The sequence below is a fragment of the Centruroides vittatus genome, unplaced genomic scaffold (assembly GCF_030686945.1).
Source record: "Centruroides vittatus isolate TY-2023 unplaced genomic scaffold, ASM3068694v2 contig_549, whole genome shotgun sequence".
In the NCBI taxonomy this organism is placed as follows: Eukaryota; Metazoa; Arthropoda; class Arachnida; order Scorpiones; family Buthidae; genus Centruroides; species Centruroides vittatus.
Window position 1 is genome coordinate 238,251 of NW_027122325.1, and position 25,266 is coordinate 263,516.

Sequence of the window (25,266 nt, forward strand, 5' to 3'; positions counted from 1 at the left end):
AAATATATTTTATTTTAAGTATTATCCTTAGTATCCATTTATTTTAAGGATTCTTAGTGTTTTGCTTGAATGAAAGATATAAACTTGTTCTGCTCATTATTATGAGAATAATCTTATAGAAAATAAAACCTGAATTATATGAATAATCAAATGATAAAGCCAAATTCATTATCAAATTGTAACTTGGCTATTACAGATATTACATAATTTGGACTACAGATAAGCAAATAAGTTGCCATCTTGTATTAAATTTAATAATTAGAATTAAATTTAATTAATTTAGAATATTCTGGAAGAAAAGATTGATTTGGAATGGGATTCAAATCTGCAACTTCTGCTTATTGTGAAGATGCATTGTCAAGTATGTTATCCAGATCACCATCCAAACTTTGCTTCCAGACCAGTTAATTTACAAGATATAATCATACAAGTCTTATGCCTTGCTGTCTGGAGACAACTATGCAGTTTAAAGTTAGCTGAGTACCAAGGTGGATTATGGGTGTGTAGTTTTCTCCAGTGGGTGAGGCAGGTGACCTGTACGATTATTATATCTTGTAAATTAATTGGTCTGGATAACATAATTGGCAATGCACCTGCACAATAAGCAGAAGTTGTGGATTTGAGTCCTACTCCAATCTTTTTTTCCAGAATATTTTAAATTAATTAATTTAATTATAATTATTAAATTTAATACAAGCTGGAGACTTAATTATCTATTTAGCTGTAATATTATGTGATACCTGTATATTTAGTTAGCCAAGTTACATCCCAATATTGAATACAGCTTTATCCTTTTATTATGGGAACTGAATTTCTGGTAAGTATAGATTCCTTCAAGTGACAAAAATCAGACAGTTTGAGAGACATTTTCTAAGAATTGAATTACAATAAGATTACAGTACCTATATATTATTAAATATGTAGTATATGGCTCATCTCTGTAGAAATTAATAAGCAAGTCTATCTAATTAAGAATATTTTATATACGGTACTCTTATATGATTCTATAATGGGTGGGCAAGCAAGAGTTCAGTGGGAGCCAAAATATAGGTTTTGCAAAATGCATGGGAGCCGCAGTTCTGTACTGTCGTGGCGGATAGTATGGTAAGGCTGGGAAGGATAGCACTTTCAGCAAGAGCCGCATGTAACTCAAAAAGAACCGCATTTGCCCATGCCTGTTCTATAATATAATTAAAATTCTACATATTAGAATTATGAGCTAATACTTAATCCAAACTTCAATTTGTTTAGATTATTTAAATTGGAAAAATAAAAACATACTGTTTTAAAGAAATAATGCAGGTAATGCTAGCAATGAAAAATTTTAGAGATTCAATTGCTCCAATCATCTACCCATGGATCTGTTCTCAACATCTAATTTAATACTTTTGAGTTCTTTATCTTCAGAATCTTTAAAAATAATGAGATATTTATATTAGAAAATTTTTAAAATGCCTAGAAATTCTTACTCTATAAAACTTATAAAGCAAGTTTATGTAATGTATAGTATAGTATGAGTGAAAAGCTGGAGATGAATTCTGTTAGCTATTAAGATTAGGGCTGAATTTAAGGAGAGATATATATGATTTAAAATTTTTAATTTGTACATTTGTTTTTTTTTTCTCAATACTAATATCAAAAAAAGAACAGAACCTTCTTTTTTTGATATATTACAAATTTTTGTAAAAATTTATCTAGAAGTCTTATATAACTTACCTTAGTAAGAATTCATCTTTTTTGAATTTTTCTAATGTAAATATTTCATCATTTATAGAAATGATTTGATTTTGAAAATAGGGTCTTTCCAAAAACATTAATTAAATAAGAATACTGTTGATTCTAAAGTTAGATTTAATATGTGTACTGGTACTTGATCTTATAAGAGATATATTGAGTTTTGTGGAACTTAACCTTTGTATAAGTTGGAGTTTAAATGTAGTTTATGTTTTAATTTATGAAAAAATTTAAGATGACAGTATATATTTTGAATTAGTTTTTACTTCAAATTATATGAATGCTAATGAATTCTATTTTTTTACTTAGTTACTATATCTGCTCTTAATGAATCAGATCAATCCTGAAACTGTTTATATTCCTTGTCATACATATGAGCAAAACATGGCATTAGGTGAACCAGAAGTTGTCATATTAGAACAACCTGCACCCAGAACATTAAGATTTCGTTATGAATGTGAAGGTCGTCTAGCAGGATGTATAACTGGAATAAATAGTACTCCTGAGAATAAAACTTTTCCAACAATAAAGGTAATCTGAAATTATAAATTATTTTATTGAAAGTAACTATTGCAAGAAGTATTTCATTTGCAACAGCAATATTATTATTGTGAAAAGTTTTAAAAGTAATTGATATGTAAAATGGTATACACCACATTTATTAGATCTCGATAACAAAAATCAATTTTACAGATGTGAGAGAAAACAAATCAAACAATTTACAAGGTAGAAACTTACTTATTTTCTTTTTGAACATTTTTGACATAACAAAATGTCTTCATCAGGAATGCTTCTAAAATGAACACAAAGTGAGTGCAAGAACAGATATTTAAAAAATCAAAAGCAATCAAATATTTTATATTCGAATTGACACTTGATTTGAACCTATTTTTCACATTTACATTTTGAAAAAAACAAATTGCTAATTAGTGTTAAATAAAAATTATATCTAATGAGTATTCAAAATAATTATGTTCAAGAATTCAATGTAAGCTTCTGATCTGTATTATCAATTAATTTGCAATAAATAGCTGTGAACCTCATTGACTTTTCTGTTATAATTACAGATTGAAATTTAATAAATTTAAATTGCAGATTATTTTAAAAAACTACAGATAAATGTAATAAATTTAAATTATAGATTAAAATACAATATTCATAAAAACTGACAATTACCATACATTTTACCACTTTTGAATGCAGTAAAAAATGTATGGTAATTGTTTGATTTTATGAATATTGTATTTTTTACTTTGTCGAGTTCTTTTATAGATGTTTATTTATAATACCATAGTGTCAAATGTATAGTGTCAAATGTATATATATATATATATATATATATATATGTTACCCAGCTGAAGAGGGCTTTTGAACATGCTGAAATACATTCCAGAAAATTTTGCATTGATTGAATAAGAAATCGAAAAGGTGTGTGATGAATCTGTAATTATAACGGAAAAGCCATTAAGGTTCATAGTTATCTATTGCAAGTAAAACAATTTTTATGATGATGGATGTAATCAAAGTTACTTAAAATTTTCCAAATGCAAGTTACTTAAAATTTTGGATAAATATATGGTAATAAACCAGATGATTAACATTGGGATGTACTGGAAATTCTAAAGACTTAAAGGTGATACTTATTGGCACTGGTATTTTATCTAGAAAATTGGGATATAAAAGGTAAATTTAAAATAGCTCTTTTGCTTTAAAATAATAAGGTCATCATTTAATAGATGTTTCTACAGTTAATAAAAATATTGTTGGCTTCAAATAAGTTAAAATTTATATGATATGGTTTACTATATAAATAATGATTTTAACCGTTATTTTCAAAAGTAAATAATAATTATCTGTATTGTTTAATATGACTGATATTTTATTTTTGAAAGACTTTAGTAAAATATTTCTTTTTATATTATTTATATAGTAAATTTTATATAAAAAGTAAAATTTGATCCTATTTCTAAAATTCAATAAACATTTTTGATTTAAGTTAACAGTTGTCTAAATAAATATGTTTAACTAGCATACAAACTTGGTGCTGCCTGGACAAAAATAATCAAAGTTTTAATGTGGTTTTAATTTTAACGTTTGTCTTTATTACTTTTTCTTAAACAACACTGGTTATTTCTGTTAATAATTTAATAAAAATGAATCAAAAAAGTTCAGAGATCCAACATTTGTTGTTGAGGGGAAAAAATTAAAGCATGACTATATCTTAAGAAAATTGTGAATTAGAGAACCCAGTTATAGAAACACTGAGTAAATTAAAAAATTAGGCATTGTTTTGTTAGTTGGTAACTAAATGTGTTGAACAATTGCTTCCATCATGGTATCAACAAATTTTGTCATTGTTTTCTTAGAAAATTTAAGAAAATCATCAAATTTGTCATTGTTTTTGTTTTGATCTTTTCTTAATGAAATCAATTTTTGTTTTATTTATGTATCTTTGTATACATGTGTTCCATTGTATTTTACAGAAATATTCACAAAGGTCACAAAAATTTCTCTCTCAAGTGATGAAAAAAGTAATTCTTAGTATATAAGTAAAAAAACATGAAAACTAACTACAGAATTCTTAATACAGCAATCTGTAACATCACAGTTTAAAATGATCTATTTCAAGAGAGAATAATTATATTTCAAAGAAACATTGAAAGTAGATGTGAAATAAGATTTTTTTAAAATTATTTCAAAATATTATTTGCTAAAGTAAATTTTTATAATCATTTAAAAGAAATTTATGAGTTTTCACAGATTTATCTGTAAAGTGTGATGAAACAGGTTTCTAGAAAAGTATATAAATTTAAAGAAAGATAAATTTTCTGAAGAAAAGTTGAAACAAAAGAAGACAAAATTCAACATATTGTGAATCCAAACACAAACTTCTATAAATGCATCACAGACACAATGCCAGTGCCACAAACAAAATTTTTCTTTTATTTTTAAGATTTATAACGATGACTATTTCAATTATTACATATTTTAATTTGCCTTTGTTTATAGAAATATATGTATTTTTAATTTCAAACATTTGTGTTTCAGATTAAAAATTATAAAGGAGCAGCAGCAGTTATAGTTTCTTGCGTTACCAAAGATCCACCCTATTATCCTCATCCACATAATCTTGTTGGAAAAGAGGGCTGTAAAAAAGGAATCTGTAGTTTAGAAATAAAAAGTGCAGATATGGTGCAGAGGTAGATTTTTATTTATTTACATATTGCAGTTTAATATATTTATGGTTTCTTATTCTGAAATGTTTAGATATTTCAGGAAAAAAATGAATTTATATTCAAACTTAATACAATGGATGCTGCTTGTTGTGAACATAATACAGGGTCTTCAAAAAGAATACCATTTCAAATTATTGTAATTATGTTAATTATTATCTGATAATGTTGTAATGTACATTAAAACATTAGAGAACTGTTCAAGTATACATTTGTCCATTAAAATTTCTCAATGCGTTTTGTGTCACACAACATACATCCAACTGATACTTAGATTCTCCCTACACTCACTAAACATATCTGTTGTCACTATTCCCACAGAGGCCACAATACTACAACTCCTGCAAATTACTCAATGATGAATGATATTGACTTTGTAAACTGCAGAACACAAAATGTCCTTGTAGAGTTGCCATTTTCATTTACAATGCTTCCTAGATGTAGTAGACATCAAGACATTTGAATGCAGATGGGGATGAAACTCAGACAATTACTCTATTGATTGGTGTATGTTGCGTACTTCTCAGATAATAACAATTTTGGAAGACCTTGTATTGTAATAATGTTGTTATTCATAAGGTGTTATTGAAATCAGTACATTCAATTAGTCACAAAAAAATGTATAGGAGAAACATTAAAGTAACATAGGAGTTTATTGTGATAAAAAATTTGACTTTCATTTCATTTTGTCATTTATTTGATTTTTCAATTTTGATATTTTACTCTTTCAAGTACAACAAAGAATATTTTGAATATCAATGATGAATTAAAATGTTGTTGGTCACAAGTGCAAATTTTAAAATGATATACAGTAGAGCATCGATTATCCAACTTAATTGGGGACTAGGGTTGGTCGGATGACCGAAAACTATGAAAAAATACATTATTAGTATAGCGTATTAGGCCTGGTTTAAATACTAGCCTCCCTTTCATGGTCGAGCCAGTGCTGCCAGCTAAAACATGCAAAAATTTTACAAAAATAATATTAAAGTAGCCAAGACATAACCAAATATTGTAGCGCCACATCACTAGCGGACATTTGAATTTGCCAACTAGAACAAGGTCGGTTAACCGATAAGTCGGTTAATCAGGGGTCGGATAATCGATGCTCTACTGTATATTATTGAAATCAAATGAATTCCATTCGGTATGAATATGAAATTTTATTAATGAGGTGTTCCAAATAAAGAACAGACAAAAATTTAAAATGTGAATTGTTTTAATTCTTTTTTTTAATGCTTTTTAATTTATTTTTAAATAATAAGTATATTAACATAAAATTCAGATTTTTTTACAGGTTTTTTAGTTATATAATTTATTATTTTATGTCAATAAATTATATATTATATATTTGCTGAATTTTACTTTTCTGTCTGTTATGTATCACTGGAATTGTGTCAAATTTTGCTCTGGGTTTTTTTTTGCAAAACTTGATGTTTTGAGACCCCAAGCCCAAAAAAGTCAGGAAAAGGAAGAAAAATTCTGTGTGGGTGCATGTTGGCATCTATTTTGTTCAATATCTCAGGATGAGGTAAAGATTAAAAACAAAATTTTGCATGATAACTTTTATACAAGGTGTAAAGGTCCGCTTTTAGCGTCCTAGGTCAAAAAGCCACGCGACCGAGATAATTAGTCCCACCTGGGGTTTGGGGCTATAAACGGCCGGGAACAACAAAGGGAGTAGCGTCTCCGTTTATGGTACACGTCAATGTGTTTGCCACGTGTTGGCCGACTTGTAAAACGTAAACAAGGGACGGACGCGTTGGTAAGCTACAATGTCGGGCGTAGGGTGGACGTCTTTGGAAGCTCCCAGGGGAAGAGAAGAACCGATTGGTCGCAAGTGGTCGCCGTAGAATCCCTTAAAAGGTAAGGGTGGCGAGAGAAACGGGGAGAAGGGCGAGAGACCGGGTACGTGGTAGTCTCTGGCACTAGGGAGCCTTTGAGGTGTAGAGAGAGCGTTCTCCTCTTAGAAAGTCCTCTGAGAAAGGTTAGTGCAGAGACACGCAGTTGAGCCATCTCCGAAAAGCGACCTGAGTTCCCGGAGTCTAACAGTCCCCAATAAACAAGCCGACGTGAGATACCACATCCTTGTTGCATAGTGTATGTAATGTTGCTGAACTTGTACATCCTGTAAATATTTGTTGTGTAAATAAACTGTAAATATTCACTTGCTGAGTGTGGAGGTGTAGCTTTCCTCGAACCATCATACGGACATTCTCGAGTCATAAAACCCAACTCGAGACGGATCGTCGTAAAGATCGTAACGGATTACGTAAGGATCTTCACTCAAGGCCTGGAAATTTATGCATTTATAATCACTGAAATATGCATAATTTATGCCCTTTAAATTCCTGAAATATGCATTTTTGAATTGTGAATTTAAGAATACTAACAAACAGAAAACAATAACTTAAATCATTTATTGAAACTAAACATAATTCCTGAACAGTTAATAGTTGCAATGGCAGACCAAATACATTTTCAAAATTGAACCTTTACCTTTTATCAGTTTTTATATCGGAAATATAGCTTTCATTTTCTTGTAGAATGCTAGATATAACTGATAGCACCAAAAATCCTGAATTTTCATCCAGAACCTCCTGCTGTTTTTTGTACAACCCTTCAGATAGGCTACTTTTGTTTCTCAGTAATGTGTTATACACAATTTTAGTTTTTGTTCAATGGAAGATTTGTGATTTCCAACTAGTAATTGAAGCAGATAGAAACCTAGTAGCAGTTGACAGTTCTACAAGATGTTCTTGGATTAATGAATTTGAAAACTGTTTTTTGCAATTGTAACAGTTGTTGTTTCCTCAGAATACATATTATTGAGAATCCGTTTTATCTTCTCAAAGTGGTCTGCATAATAAATGGCATTTTCTATCCATGTTCCCTAGCAAGTAAGAACTGGCTTGGGAGACAATCTGAGATTGGGTTCACATTCTTTAAAAAGTTTAATTCAAGCTTGACATTTAGTGAATGCTTCTTCATATTTGATATTAAAGAATCCACATCTCTGAAAACTACTCTGACTTCTTCAGCAACTGATGAAGAGCATCGACTAGACACATAACATATAGCATTTTCAAATAGAGTACTTGCATTCCCTTGCCTGTCTTAACCATATAGGATGTGCCATCAGTCAAAAGCAAAAGGGCAGAATCATACTTTTTCTCTTGGCCAAAGAATTCCTCGGACATTTTCAAATAAATGAGCTAATGTCATGTGGTTGGTCATCCTTTCCAAAACTTCAAAACATAGAAGAAAAATCATATTAGGCACATCTTTTTCCTGTGTTCCTACTTATTACAAAAATTCTACTGAATATAAAGTGATAACATTTAGTCAGCTGATAGAAAATAACCTGTAGAAGGATGATCCATTAAAATTTGCATGCTAACATATCAAAGTTTAGTGCAGGAAATATTTAATTGTGTCATATGTGGGCTTGAGCATTTTTGATAAAAGCAGGTGTCCATGTCAGATGTGTGCTTGAATTTTATGATGTAAAATCATATTGAACTGATAATTTTTGGAGTAAACTATGGTAAAAAAGAAGATACCAAATATACGTTTATTCATCAAAAGGTAAAAATATTCATTTTACATTTGCTTTTATGCAAATACATAAAGTTCCAGTCATAAAGGGCACTGATGCTATTAAATTTTGGTGGATTAAAATTTGAGGAAGATAGAGAGACGATCATGTGTCGTATATCTTGGATGAGGTTGACTAAATGAAAGTTTTATTATTATTGTTATTTATAATATTTTTAAAAACTCATTACTCTCTACTCTCAAAATTAAGCCTTTTCCTTTTTTATTATAATTAATAATATAAAAAGTTATTTTGTAAATAAAATCTCTTATCAGCTGGGAAAGTTGAGCAACTTATTGCTGGATATTTGTTCAGTTGGTTAACATTAGCACTGTTATCATTTCAGCTATTTCCAAAATTATCACAATAAGAAGCATATGCTGTATTTCACATAAATAAAAGAAATTTTTGCAAAACTTAAATTTAAAAAATGCTATCTGAAAAACATTATTAATTTAATACTAAATTCATATTAATAAAAGTTTTACAATATTTCTACTAGCTGAAATATCAGTATAATAAGATAATGATTCTTATTTTCAGTTTAAATATGAATATTTTAATTTTACATATATATAAAATTAACACATTTGTATGTTAAATAAAATAACACATTTTGTATTCACACCCACACACAGCTAAATTTAAGTTATGTAAAAATATAGTTTATTTAATTTGTAAGAATTTTAAATTTTATTTTTACAGTTTTACAAGTCTTGGAATACAGTGTGTTAAGAAAAAAAATATAGAAGCATCTCTAAATCAAAGAGAACAATTAAGAGTAGATCCATTTCGCAGTATGTTCAAATATTATCATTCTTTTTATTTTAATGTAATTTTTGAACTTTTAATGTGTAAATTGATTGAATCAACATTTAGTATTGTTTTAGTAATATGGTAAAACCTTGATTTAATGGACTTTGGATTTAACAGATAAAATTCCAATTTATATAATATATAGAGCAGGAAATTAACACCCTGTTAATTTTAAAAATTTTTATGTATAATTAAATTAACAAGTAAATTAACATACAAATAAATTTTTTCAAGAGTCACCATTCTTAATTAATAAATACAGTTAAGGTGTATTTCCTAACAGTGTTTGTTTATTTTAATTTAGATCATATACTTGTTTATTACAATCTCAGAACTACATGGAGTATTTAAGCAATATTACATATAGAAACCTTTTTCTGTGAAATGAAACTTCTCATACATACATAATTTTAATTACACAAATGTATCTACATAAGTAAAAGCAGATAAGCTAATTTGTCAATTTTTTAATACATGAAATTGGAAAACCTACCTTATTATATAAAGGACTTTTGGCTTTAACAGATACCACCTTGCCTAAATTAGTTTATTAAATTGAGGGTTTACTGTAATTTGATTACAATTATGACTTATTATTTAAAACAACTTCTATACAAATTACCATTCATCAGACTTGTGTCAGATAAATTGGACATACTGATGTAATATATAATATGAAATTTAGGTTAAAGTTTACCTAGGGAACCCCAATGGCCGCGCTTCCAGTCGCCATTTTGTTTGCTGTACTACACACATGTACTATGTTCAAAAACTTATGCAAATTAGTTAGTATTTAGAATTTTTTGAAAAAATAATTATTAGATTAGTAAAAATTAAATGTTTTAAGATTATTTTACAAGTTTAGCTAACTATGAAATAAAACAAACTTTTACTCACGTGTTTGACGCTCTGTCATACATTTCCTTTTTGTTTTTTCTCACTTTTGTTTGATTTATGATCCTTATCGCTGATTTTTCTCTTTTTACTTGATATTTTTACACGTTTTGTAGTTTCACCACACGAATGTGCCTTAGTTTTTTTTACCTTCTTACACTTGTTGCTTTGTGGAGCAGCTGGAACAGACTCCGGTTCTTTCCATTTCGGCTCAATTCCAGACCCGGGATAAATAAAGCTCAAATGTTTTATAAAAATTTGAAAACGTTTCCCTGCAGATTTCAATTGCCATTTGTGATATTTTTTTATACATAAAAGAATACAGATAGGATTCTGACAATTCCTCCGTATAATGTATCAGATGATGTTTCCTGTTTTTTAAAAACCCCCACAATCTTTCGATTTTCTGAGTGTTGGCTCCTGTTTTCGGATCCACAAAATTTTTCGAATGATTTACAGTTAAATGATCTATATCCAAACCTTCTAAATCATTTATACTGTTGTAACCTTTCCACTCATCTATAATCACTGTGCTGCCTGAATTAACAAACTTTGAAATCACCCAATTCAGAGTATGTTCATTTCTATTGTTTACTTGGCATATAAAACAGGTATCATCTTCTCTACATACACCTTCTACAACCCACCTTGTCCCCTTCAATTTTCTACTTTTCTCATATTTTCTCTTTGCAATTGCTGTTTCCACAACTTTATTTATCCCGCCAATCTTAAAAGTACATAGGTTATTAATAGAAACCATCATAACAAAACGTAAAAAGTTTGCCCAATCAACTGCTGTTTTTTTGGAGATTCCTGAAGCTCCAGCAGCAACAGTTAGCGAACACTCTAAACACAATAGGTGCCAGATAAATGACAAAATACTCTCCCATGACAAACGACCACATTTCCGTTTAAAGGTTCCTTGGAATGCTGAATAATTTGTCTTGCAAACATTACATTGCATCGATACAGAGTTTTTATATGCTCTATACATTAATTTACGACGTTTTCCACATTTGTTGCATACATCTTCTACATGTTGCAAATTCAAGAATATTGCAAATTTCACATCACTCGGTATTTTCTTATCTATTGCCAAATCATTGAAACCAGAGTACATTAATCAAAAGAATTGTCCAGACATACAATTAATCCAAAAATTTTCAGAATTAATGTCTGCAGTATCCATTATCTCACCAAAAAAAAAAAAAAATACTTCTGACAACAAATAAGAATATGATAAAATTATTAAATTTTCTGCACATTGCACACTAAAACTAGAGGGAATAGAAACTTACCTATTTACTATTAAAAATAACAAAGTATCACTTTTTCTTCAAAAATGTTTAACTGGCCAAAAAAACATACGTAGGAGTCTTACTGTCATGAAAAACAAGACATTTGCATACGATAGTGTTATTTAAAAATTGCGCCACCTACAATGAATTTCTAATATCACCTGCCATCGAGATTACCGGAAGAGCAGCCATTGGGGTTCCCTAGGTAAACTTTAACTGAAATTTAAAGTAAAAATATTTATAGATTTCTAAACAAAAGTTAAACTATTAAGCAAATTGATGTTTATTGGTGCTAGCAGCATTTGCAATAAAAGAACATTCATCAGAAATAGTAAGAATATCACAAGTAATAATACAGAATGAATTTGAAACACTATTCATCCAATGCAAACACAATTAATAAAATACAATTTTTTAAAAACATTTGATATTTATAAATTTTTAATATGTAACTTGATTTTCTTTTCTGTATATTTTTAATAATTATATATAATTTAATAAAATATAATTTTTTATTGATTTATTTGTTTTTCATTACTTTAATAACAATGCAGCTTATTATAATAAACTATGTAATTTGTAATGTTGTTTTAAATTTTCATATGTCAGTAAGTGCATTCATTTTATATTATGATAAATATTATTAATATTTTACTGAATTCTGAAGTTTGACATGTATGACTCTATATATTTTTTAATATTTTGAATATTATTAGCTTATTTCATTTTCTATCAATATAATAAAACATTGTTTAGTTGACATATTTGAGTGATTAGTACTGTAAAATAATTTGTTTCAATTAGGTGTATACTTTGAATTGAGAAGCTAAGACCATTTAATATTTACTGTGCTTTTCTAGTTGTATCAATATAACCAATCTTGACTTTTCTAGGGAAAATTGGAAAAGTTTGCAAGCTGATCATACTTTTTATTAATACAGTATAAATTTTTATATTCATCTAAATTATGTTTTATTTAATTAATTTTAATTTTTGGTTTTTTAATAATTTTTTCATTTAAAATTTGATATGTTTCAGCTGGATTTGAACATAAACAACAACCTAACAGCATTGATTTAAATGTTGTCCGTCTTGCGTTTCAAGTAATTTTGATGAGTCCAGATAAAACAAAAAAGTGTCTCTTGAAACCAGTTGTTAGTGATCCAATATACGACAAAAGTGAGTATTTATTCTTTGTGTCTCCTAAAAAGTGATCCAGGCTAATAGCTCGGAAAGAATTGTCTGATTCATGTAAATGAAACTTGCCTTCATACTCTATTGAGGATGAGCTGTCACTGGTGCATCAGTGAATTTCTCCTATCTCACAAAAAGATTAAGTTATTATTTTTATTTATTATTTCAAAATTTCAGCTTCTGTTTAACATACTCTACAACCTTTATAAAGTTGTAGAGCATGTTGAAATTAGTACATTGTTCATTTCATTCTGACAGCTGTATTTACCACAAACTGCATAAATACTTACAACTAACTCTGTACTACAGGGAAAGCTGTTACACAACACTTTTTAATTTTTGAGAGTATGTGGCATACCTTCTTTATCCTTTTTTAATTGAACAAAATGTAGAATATACTAATTTTGACCTGCTCTACAACTTTACAATTGGAACTGTAATTTTATTTGTAATAGGAGCTGAGATAATTTTATTCTTTTTTTGAGAGATAGGGGAAATTTACTGAGACACCAATGAACAACCCATCCTTGATATTGTATGAAAGCAAGCATCGTTTACATCAATCTGACAAATTTTTCTGGGCTGTTAGCCAGGATCACTTTGTATGGGACATCCTGTATATTATATAATTATAAAATACATCAAATACTACATAATTTTATGATGTAGATTAATTAATATACATTATAAATTCTGTCGTAATAAATTTTTTAGTTTTACTGTTTTGTTCTGTATTAAGTAGGATTTTATTATTTTGTACATATAATATCTGTACAGTAGACCCCCGTATAACACTGGTTCATATAAGACGGATTCGTATAACACGGTGGAAAAATTGCGATCGTGTTCATATAACATGCTAAAAGAGGCTCGTATAACACGGTAAAAGAACAAGACAGATTGTTATGGCCAATTCGTGTCTTGACAGGATTGGTCAAATTTGGACCAATAGTGGACATTGCACAAACTGTTGAGTTTAAATGAGCAGCGGACCTATTAAAAAACATTTATTATTCAACAGCCATAAAAATTATATTTCTATTAATGATATCTCCAAAGTTCAGCGAATTTTTCGCAGAAAGACTAACTTATCACATCCACCGTTCAACGAGCCGCTCCATGACGAAAACAAGCTTAAGCAATGGCGTCTTTGAACGGTGTGCACTTGGTAAGTAATCCTACAATTTTTTGTTTATAGCATAGTTTATATGGATTTTTCCCAAAAAATTATGTGTTTTGGAAATGTTCAAGTCAAATTAGTCTAGAATCGATTAATTTTATGGAAGAAAACGTTTCAAACAGCCATACCTCCTAAATTGCACGTGAGCTGGGCTGTGAATGGCTCTGTATTTGTAAAATCTAAGTGGCTCGTACAACACAGAATTCATATAACACGGAATGTATCTATCGTGTTATAGGGGGTCTACTGTACAAAAGTTGTGAACTTTGCCATCTACAATTGAATACCATTCTGGTGATACACATACCTGTATTTAAATTAACCAACTTTATATTTTTATTTCTCAATTTTTTGTATAAATAAAATATTCTTTTATTTTCCTTTTTTCATAAAGATAATAATGTAATGATTTTTATATTTTATTTAAAAAATTGTTTATTGTTGGTCTAATAAGCTTAACCTTGAATAAAGAGTTGGGACAAAAAAATAGATGAATGTTTTATCTCAAAGATCATGTATAGTATAAATAATCTGACTCAGTATAAAAAAGAGTATAAATTATACTTAGTCTTTCAAAAAAAAAATAAATTATTATTATTATTGGGATATAAATGAAATTCTCAGTTAATACTAGTGCCAAATGCTATGCCTGATCAAATATCTGTTTTATCATATTTATGTATTCTCAGTGTATTTATCTATGTTTAAAGTTTCTGATTGTGACGTCTCTATATAATATTACTGTTATTTAAAATTAGCATAAGATAAATGCTGTTTATTAGTTTTGTTGAAACCATGTCTTCTATTTCTTGTTTTGTTTGATGTCACAATTTCGTGATGTTAAAATAGTTCACAAGGAAAAAAATTGGTACGAAAGAAAATTTAAAGAAAGCTACGAAATAACGATCAACAAAAATAATATTAACAAGAACCTTAGCATCAAAATCCATAAAAGCTGGTTACAACTACTAAAATAAAAAATCTTAAAAGTATATTTATACAATTGTAGGCATGGCTGTGTGCAGCATTCTGGGTGTAAGACTATGTGCTGAAGGTGACAGACAGTTGTCCTCCAGATGCAACACATGTTCATTACCTAACAGACTGATGAGGGGCAAAAGCCTGAAACATGTTTCTGTAAAGTTTATGAAATAAATATCAATGAATTTTGCCAAGTGTCTTTAAATTCACCAAGTTGTGACATCAAACAAAATAAATGCTGTTGTTAAAGACTAATGTTTCTAGACTTTTGTGTAGTGTATATGATAAGACACAGATGGAGGAAAGGACTTCAATAAGTGTCTTATTTTCCATGAATGTTCTCTGTATTTAATGACATATTCAGTGTAAATATTTTATTTGTTATGATTGTTTGGATAACTTGTATTCACATACATATATATATTAATGGCAGTTTTTTACAAATCATATGTAAAAAGTAGAAATACAGTCAAACCTGTTTTTATGCGGGGGATAGGGACCGCATTAAAAAAAACGCATAAAAAGAAATCGCACGAAACTTCACGAATGGCTGTAAAAAATAGTTTTCGCAACACAATTAAAAAATATTTTTTTTATGCGGTGAATAGGGAACGCATAAAAAAAGTCTCACTTAGAAAATAACTCAAAACCGTACGAAATAGAATTTATTGACAACAGATGTCAGCACTTGACTGCATCGTCTGGTCTATCGTCTGTTTTACATATTTTTGTCCAGGTGGTGTTTTGTTGACTTAAAAAGTAAATTATTTCATTTTTCGCATATTCATGCAATAATATTACTATAATAAGTGCATTTATGCTATAATAAGTTTATTTAGCTATAATAAGTCAACGTGAGACATGACGAATCGCGCGAGACTAGTCGCCAACTATACCGCACAAATAAAAAATCGCACAAAAAAAACCGCATAAATTAAAAATTCGCATTAAAAAAATCGCACAAATAAAAATCGCACATAAAAAGAGCGCATAAAAACAGGTTTGACTGTATTTAGTTTTAGTGTTCTCTCTGCTACCTGGCTAATTAATCTAGTGAATGAAACAATAGAATTATGATTATAAAACATCTAATCTACAAAGCTTCACTCTCGCTGTGGAAACGAAAAACAAAAATTTTCTGTTCTGTTATGGGAGAGTACAGAAAATTAAATTAAAAATTTGAACTTTTCTGTTGTTTTATACAGAAGCAGAAATTCAATAGTCAACAGAAAGCAAGAATGAAATGCTATATTGAGATCAACATACAGTCAAACCTGTTTAAAGCAGAGTCAGGCAGGTCCAAAATATTATTCTGGCTTGAAAAGGTTTCTGACATCTACAGTGACTTTGTCTATGATGGGGAAAAACTATAAAACAGAATCAGTTTTTATTTGAAATAAAAAGTAAACATAAAATATATGTGCTGAACTCACATTTCCATTTTTAATGCACATTATGTAACAAATATGTAAAGTATATTATATGTAATTATTGAGTAACTATTTAGTGGAAGTAATCGTTTTTTGAGTCTTTTTTAACTCTGGCAACTTCTCTTCCAATATTGTCTGTAGTTCCAAAAGACATTTTAACATAGGAGTGTATTCTATTCATGTATAAGGGCAGGCTCAGGTTTTTGGAATTTATCACAAATTTGATCTGCTCCCTTAATTATTCTTTCCAGCCACTTCAGTACATAAATGTGGCCATTGGTGTTTTAATATATACAGTGTACCTATCTCCTTCCACTCAATTTCTTGTAAATAAGAAGATAGATTTTATTAAGGTTACAGTTGAAAAAGTGGCTATAGTATAGGCACATACAATGTCATCAGTTCTAGGATCTTTAAAATCATTTTCTCAGTGACCATCTTATTAACAAAACTAAGACTGATAGAATATGTACATGTCTTTTAATCTCTTATCTAGGGCCTGTCACTTTTTATTTTACTTGCCTATTTAAAAAAAACACTGGTTCTATTCACCCATCATACCACAATCTTCTTTATGGAGGTTGATATGAAATGATAGTAACCTACACACTAATCTCAAGAGATCAGGAATATACCAAATTCCATTAAGACAGGATTCTGGTGCTACCACAATTTCATAGATTGGGGCAACTTTTAGGATAATGGAGCATCAGGATGACATCTAACATGGCAAACAAACCACAGAATTGTTTGGGAGAGTTCTGGAGCATAGCAGTGAATCTTTGTGGTCAGATGCACTTTTGTTTCATTCATTTACAGAATGTAACATCTTGCTCATTTGGGGAGACCCTGCATATCACAACTAACAACCTCTGTAACTATCCCACTATTGACATGCCAGACCTGTTGATCTCACTCTTTAAGGTAGTAACAGCATAGGCATTAAGGGCACTCTCTTTTTTCCTATCCTCCTTATCACCTTCTGAATACCTTTTATTAGATACAGGTTTCTTTGTGCACTGGGATACACCATGGCTTAGTTTCATAAGTTTAGCTAGTTATAATTTTAAAGGTTCAAGTGTTGTAACAATTTAATTTTGTGTTGCACATTTAACTAGAGTTTTATTAGTATTTATTGTTTTAATAACAATCATTGCTACAGTTTGAAACCTAGTTCAAAAAAATTCATATTCTTCATTCTAAATATTGCAACACTGTTCTTTTGGATTCAAACTTTGTATGTTAAAGTCATCTGTTTTAATTTATGTATTCTATTCTAGAAATGTTTCAAAAATGAATAAATTTGTAATGGTGCATGTTCAGCATTTTATCAAGCTAGCCTAAAGACTGCATTAATATGATGTGGAAAGTACCAGCAAGTATTTTCTAATAATAAAAAAAGCAAATACTGATAGACAGTTGTTTTCTTCCTTAATGTTAGTAAGTTTTTAACATAAAGTGCATAAATACTTTAAATTACTATAAAAACTGCAAAATGGTTTTTTCCCCACTGATTTAGTCTAGAACAGCAGTTGCCAACTGGTAGTCATGGAGAAATTTAGACATTGAACAACTCAAGGTTAGTGAAGTATTAGGAAAGAAATGCAAAATGCTTGGTTGCTTTTTCACATTCATTGGGGGTTTATTATTTGAATTTTAAACCAAACACGAAATGACTTATATCAATAAATAATATCATCAATAAACCAATAAATAATGTGAGTGTAATTGTCCTCCTTTGTGGAAAAGAGCCAAGAATCCATAAACTTATTTCAAACAAGCAGCAACAAACTTCACACTAATTTGTTATTATTAAACAAGTGAAATTCATATCAATAAAGTAAAATAGAACTTTTGTTATGATCATTATTCTGTCATTCAAAAATTTTATTACAGTGGTCCACAGGATTCAAAATTATGAGTTTAGTGCCTGTGAGATCAGAAAGGTTGGTGACTTCTGGTTTAGAACATGGAAGATTAGTCTCAAATTACAACTTAAATATTTTTTACATTGACACACACATTCTGAAGTGCACTTCTCTGGACAGTTCGTCCTTTCAAAATGTGTATTGTCCATGGTTCCCTCATAAAGGATGTTATTGCACCTCATAAGATCCAAAAGAAAAAGTATAGCTATTGCTGAAGAGACCCAGTTTTGATGCATTGTACTTTCTGCAACAGTTTATGAGCAGTTATCTATAATGCGATCATCATGTACAATTCTATGTTCTTTTTCAAAAGGAAGCTAAGTAGCAAGTTCAACTGGTTCAAAGATACTTCCAGAAAGAGAAATACACTGCCTACCACTTCCTTACTTGAATTTTTTTGGACTCTGTCACTGAATGGGTGGAATATGTTATACAGCAAGGTCCAGGGATATACACTAGTTTTTGATACTTGAATTGTCTTGTTGTTCACTATTGTGTGATCTCTAAAGGATCACATCAAATATCTAGCACAAGTTTTTGGAAGCAAAATGAGAACTTTTTTCCAGTTGAATAGGGGCTACAGCTGTCTTTAATTGGATTTGTTTCAAATTAAACCTAGTAATAAAAGTTTATACATACGTTAAAATCATTTTACTATAAAAAATGAATGTAACTATATGACATTTTATCTGATTTAGTTTAAAGATAAAAAATATAAGACTTGTTTAAAACAGAACCTGCCAAAATAGAAAAAATAAATCAGTACCCTGTGATTCTGGTTTATGTAGGTTTTATTGTATGTGAAAAATATGTAGCTTTTATAAGACAAATTGCATTTCTTCAAATAAGATATATATACACTTTATATTATCAATAGTTTAAAAAAAATACATTTATAGAAAAATATGTGAAAATCTCTGTAATAAAACTTTTTATTTACATGTATTTTAAAATTAAAATTAAAGTAAGATATTTTAAGGAATAAAAATATAGAAAAATCAATTTATTGTACTGTATATTCTGCTCAGTCATATTTGCAGTTTCATCATTTTACTTTATTAGTTTATTTAGTATGTGATCATTAAAATACAATATTAAATGACCTATAGCATAGTAAAATTTTTCATAACTTAAATAATGTTTAATTACATATAATAATTGTGATTTTGTTATTGTTTATATAATTTACATTATTTCAGAGGCTCATTCTGATCTCTCTATTCACAAATTAAGTCATTATTCTGCCCCTGTATCTGGTGGAACTGAAGTAATTCTTCTTTGTGAAAAAGTAAATAAAGGTAATTAAATTTATTTTATATATATTAGTTTGGATTATATTTATTTCTTAACCACAACCAAGAGAATCTAATTATCTTTATTAGACAAATATTCATTAATTTTAATTGATGCATACTATATTTTCTTGATTTTAAGATGTAGTGTGAGTTTAAAATCAAATTTATAAGATTTTTTTTATGGAGAAAATGAAATTTGAAAGTAATCAATTTTATTAAATTTCATAAGTAACAATAAGTTAGAAAAAAATACAAATACAGTGGGTGATCGGTTAACGAACATAATCCGTTCCAAGACTTTGTTCGCTATCCGAATTGTTCATTAACCGATTATCGATTTGCCATAGGTTTTTATGGGAATTTGATTAATTCGTTCTGGAGACTCCAAAAAATAAAAAATATATATATTTTTACTACATTTATTTATATGTAATAGTAAAAATACATATGTATGCAGTCTTGCATTTTTATTAGTCATGTTTTTTTTGTTTGTGGGGGTTAAAGAATTTGTCCAATGTCAATTGCTTTACTATTTTCTTCATGATTTTTTGGAAGTAATTAATACTATTTTAATTGTAGAGATCCTCAACCCCGTTAACCTTATTCTGGTTTGGATGCCATTTGGATGACTGTTGTTCTGACATCCTCCCACTTCTTCAAAAGATCTTTAGCAGTAGTAGTTGTTGACACTCCTCTTTTTAAACTCCATAATATTATCAGTTTGTTTTTAAAATAGAAAGTTCAGAAAAGCACTTACAAAAATTCAGAAATCAACTAGCCCACAAAATATTTAAATGCAAGGCTTGGATGAAATTCGAAATTTGGTATTAAAATGTTAACAAATATTCGATGGGACAGTTAAACTTTCTCCTTTTGTAAATACAGTAGAGCATCGATTATCCGACTCAATTGGGGACTGGGGTTGGTCGGATAACTGAAAAGTCGGATAACCGAAAAGTATGAAAAAATACGTTATTAGTATAGTGTATTAGGCCTGGTTTAAATACTAGCCTCCCTTTCATGGTCGAGCCAGTGCTGCCAGCTAAAACATGCAAAAATTTAACAAAAATAATATTAAAGTAGCCAAGACATAACCAAATATTGTAGCGCCACATCACTAGCGGACATTTGAATTTGCTGACTAGAACGCGGTCGGTTAACCGACTTATCGGTTAATCGGGGGTTGGATAATCAATGCCCTACTGTAAACCCCAACGCAAAACTTAACAAGTGCCCGTCTGACAGTCTCGCGAAGACTATACAAAATTATTTGTCAGAGAGGTAAACAAAATGCTGGAATTACAAGGAAGAGTTTCAAAATTTGGAGGAATACTATCTGATCGGTATCAGGTTGAGCGTTTTCCATGCTCCGAAAGGTTTCGAGTTGTTATCCAAAGATAAGAGAAAATCAATCAGTATTCATTATTTTCCATCACTTCTTTGTATGTTTGTTCAGTAAAGTGTTCGTTGTCTGATCATAAAAATCTTTTGCGAAAGTGTTTGCTATCCGGTGTTTGTTAACTGATCACCCACTGTATTAATACAATACCATGAAATGGATAGTTTTCAGCTTTATTTCCATACTCTTCTGCATAAAAAATAACTTTTTAATGCTGAATTATAATGTCTTGAAGAAATTTTACATATTAAATAGGAGCTTACCAGTTACCAGTTACCAGTAAGATTCCCCATCTAACATCAAATAATTTTAAAGGCCCCATCTAACATCAAATAATTTTTTTTACTTTGATTCTTGAACACTTTCTCATGAGTCACCAAGTTTCTGGTTGTCTAGTTTAATTTTAATTATGTATTTAAAATAATTAATAAAATTCTTATTAGCAGTGAAGCTCATTCAAACTGATGTGGATATTGAGCAGCAAAGCTAAAACATCTGTTATTGATTGTTATTAATACATAAAATTATGTGGTCCACTCACAATAAATTTTTATTGCTGTTTTTTAGACTGTGAAATGTAAGATGCCATTGATTCTAAGGCACATCTCTATTTTCGATAAGTAAGAATGGGTAAAAGAGTGCATCTTAGAATTGAAGAAATACAGTATATGATACCACACTTTACAGGCCCCATCTAACATCAAATAATTTTTTTTACTTTGATTCTTGAACACTTTCTCATGAGTCACCAAGTTTCTGGTTGTCCAACCTACAGACATTCCTCAGTAAGATTGACTTCACACAATAATAGTGTGAATTAATTAATGTAATATTAATTGTATTTCATAATGCTAAAAGTAAGCAAATCACTAATTTACTTTACTAATTAAAAATGCTTAAACATTGATATATACAAATAATCATTTCACAAGGGTTAGCCAGTAAATATCTGGACTGACTTGTGGATTCACAAATATACATTACAAACATCATTGCAAATGCTATTTTTACAGCATAAAAGTAAGCAAATGACACAAGACTAGGCTGTAGGAAAGATGAAGCAACACTTCCCATTTTGACACAAATCTGCATAATAGGTGTAATCAATTCTGTATTAGCATATATTAAGATGACACTTTTGCTGGATAATTATGATTTTTTTTAAAAAGTATTCTGCAACTTTTTCAAACAATAGTTTATCCTTCTACTACTTTGAAGTTCTTTCTGTTTCCATCAATTAATGATAGATCCATAACTCATCTGTAATGATTTTAGTAAAGAAAATCATTACCTTCAATGTTACGTTATTTCTTACGACATCTTCAGTCTTGCTACTTTTTGTTCAAATTTCAGCTCTTTCAATGAATATGGGCATGAATCTTTCTAAAACTCGAAGATGTGATAGGTGTTAATGAACACAGAACTTTTATGAATAATAAAAGTTTGTGTATTCTGTTCTTCATTTCTTTGCTTTTACTGGATACTTCATATATTATGTGACTTGGTAATCATTTAAAATCATCCATTCAACATTGTGCATTCTACCTGGAATTATGATATTTACAAGTAGACTTGGCTGGAGATTATCTTCAATGGATTTTGGCCACTTCCTCATATTTACAACTTTGAAAGAAAGGAATTGGTCCCACCAAATGATACTACAGAGTTCCAGTGATTGTAGTTTAATCACAAACAACTGTGATCCAGTTACCACTGGAGACCACAGGACTTATGTCAGATCAAGAAGTACTTCATCACAGACAATTACACATCCACAGGGCAGCCATTTTTGCTTTTCTCACTCTTTGCATCAAACTCAAACACCTTATCTATAATTTTATGCAACTTGAAACCACTTGGAATGCTATATATCATAGAGAGTTAGACTCATACATAACAGACAATGGAGGCTCTTCTCTTCCCAAAAGGAGGATTCCTTTGCATCTTGTCCACCAAGCTATATGTCTAGAAGACAAAGACCATTCAGCGATATCATTAAAATTTTTTATTATCTCTAACTTTTCTTTACTCACTGCTAGCATTTGAAGTACTTGGTCTGTAGCTGTGTGATCACTCTGGAAGTAATTATACTATTCAAATACAGATTGCAGGCTGTAGTGCTATCTCTGCTAAAAATCTGTGATGAATTTCCATTATGTTGGCACCTTCCATTATGAGAAACTTCATCACAGTTAGTAAACTGTGATGAAGTTTCTCATAATGGAAGGTGCTCTATTCTTGAGCAAGTGTTAATTGTTCTAATGCTTTCAATGATCTTTAATAATTTAAAGATGTAATAAAAGATTTTTAATAATAACATAGAAAAGCAGCCAAATTGATATTTCTTCAATAGATAGCAATCATATGAAGGTACATGAGACGTGGTTTGATTGAGTTGTATTGTTGCATTTATTTACTGGACAACACACATTGTAGTTCAGTGCTTTGTAACATGTCAATAAAAAGAACTGTAAGAATAGTAGAGTATTTATATATATTTCTAATGTTATATTTAATACATTCATTTATGATAGTGTTTTTATTTGACAGTGTAATGGACATTTTTCACATATTAAACTTTTTTATAGATAAATTTCATTTATGTAATTTTTAATTGGAAGTATGTATAAATTTAATTTTAATTATGTATTATATTATACTTTTATAAATTATATAAATGTATTTCATATTTTTGTATTGTTATTTGTGAAAATTATAAGTTTTATTTGTTTTTAAAAATTTTTAGATGTACAAATAAGATTTTTTGAAAAAAAAGATGGGCAAGAAATATGGTCAGCCAATGCTGAATTTCAGCCTAGTGATATACATAAACAGGTTGCCATTAGTTTTATTACACCAAGCTACTTTGATTTAAATGTTTCTCATGAAGTCAATGTTTGGATTCAGCTCATTCGGCCATCTGATAACTCAGCTGGAAAACCTCGAAAATTTCAATTACTGCCATTAGATGGAGGTAAAAATATTCAGTTAATGTGATTTTTGTTTTTTTAATACACGTATAATTCATTAAATACATTGATACATAAATTTGTATTATGTTGTTGTCATGTCTTAAAAAATAATAAAATAAAATAATGAGAAAATTTTTTTATACCTTAATAATGGTTCCAAAATTTATTTAACATTGTATAAAAATAATTTAAATACAATGTTAAATTAATCAGATTGCAGAGATTGTATTGTATTTAACAATGTTAAATGCAATATAATCTCTGTAATCTGATTGATCACTAATTGGACTCATTCAGTAATCCAACACTGTCAATTCAGGTATTACCTTCAATGTTGCAAAGTCATAGACAAGCTGCCCACTAGTTCAAACTTCAATTTCCTCTAAACATGACATGATATCAAGCCTGAGCTTGAACACTTAAGCTTGGGTATGATATTACTGATTGCTAGGCTCACTATCTTAGGCTGCTTAAAAAAAGACACAGTATCTTATACACACAATCCTGTATAAACATAAAAAATTAATTCTCTGAAATTTTCCACCACTGTACTGTATATCCCATTAAATTTAGTGGGAGTTCACCAACTTGGTGACACTGATTACTGGTGAAAACAGTGTGCTTTGATGTTTTGATTAGCAGTTCAAATTGTGTTTTATTGCATTATTAACAGTTGATTCTTTGCTGTCAAATTCGTTTATCTGCCACTGAATTTATATTACTTCTCTGGCAATCTCCTTATTCAACAGTGTTCCAGTCCTTTGTATGGCTGATTACTGAGATTGTAGTTTTATATTTTCATGTGTGTAACCCATGATGGTGTATACTCCACAGAAAATTGCAAAAATGAAAATAAAATATTTGCATAGTCTATTCCATCATATACTCCACACTTATGAAACAGCTATTACTTGATAGATGCAAGTTCTTAATTGCAATTCTACAATCTATGTAAAACTGCCACCCCATTGCATAACCTGCACTCCTTTTCAAATTGTTTTTTAAACACAGATAATGTTTGGGTAATATGCATAAAAATATAGTACTAAAATATTCATTTTTTAGTTTACTAGATTTTAAGTGAAAAATTTATTTCATGTTTATTAACTTTATAAATCATTATCATCATCCATTCCTGCTGAAACCCAGAGGGTGTACAGGTCAACGTGGTGAAAAAATCAAACTTGTATACTACCATCCACTACTTTTTTCAAACCATCCTATCAACAGACAAGTTTTTAGCTTTAATTTTATAAAGTAATTAATAAATTAATAAAAAAGTCTTTTAAAACTATTTTGATATAGCATTAACCT

General features: G+C 29.3%; 1 protein-coding gene across 1 annotated transcript in view; it reads left to right on the forward strand.

Annotated features, from left to right (window-relative positions):
- LOC136978677 (putative transcription factor p65 homolog) overlaps positions 1 to 25,266 on the forward strand; it is a 72,856-nt gene that overhangs the window by 16,064 nt on the left and 31,526 nt on the right. The window contains exons 2-7 of the mRNA XM_067274424.1: positions 2,044 to 2,265; positions 4,783 to 4,934; positions 9,271 to 9,362; positions 12,612 to 12,752; positions 19,486 to 19,584; positions 23,727 to 23,954. Of these exons, the coding sequence (XP_067130525.1) occupies positions 2,062 to 2,265; positions 4,783 to 4,934; positions 9,271 to 9,362; positions 12,612 to 12,752; positions 19,486 to 19,584; positions 23,727 to 23,954 (916 nt within the window). The 5' untranslated portion in view covers positions 2,044 to 2,061. The remainder of the gene's footprint in view (positions 1 to 2,043; positions 2,266 to 4,782; positions 4,935 to 9,270; positions 9,363 to 12,611; positions 12,753 to 19,485; positions 19,585 to 23,726; positions 23,955 to 25,266) is intronic.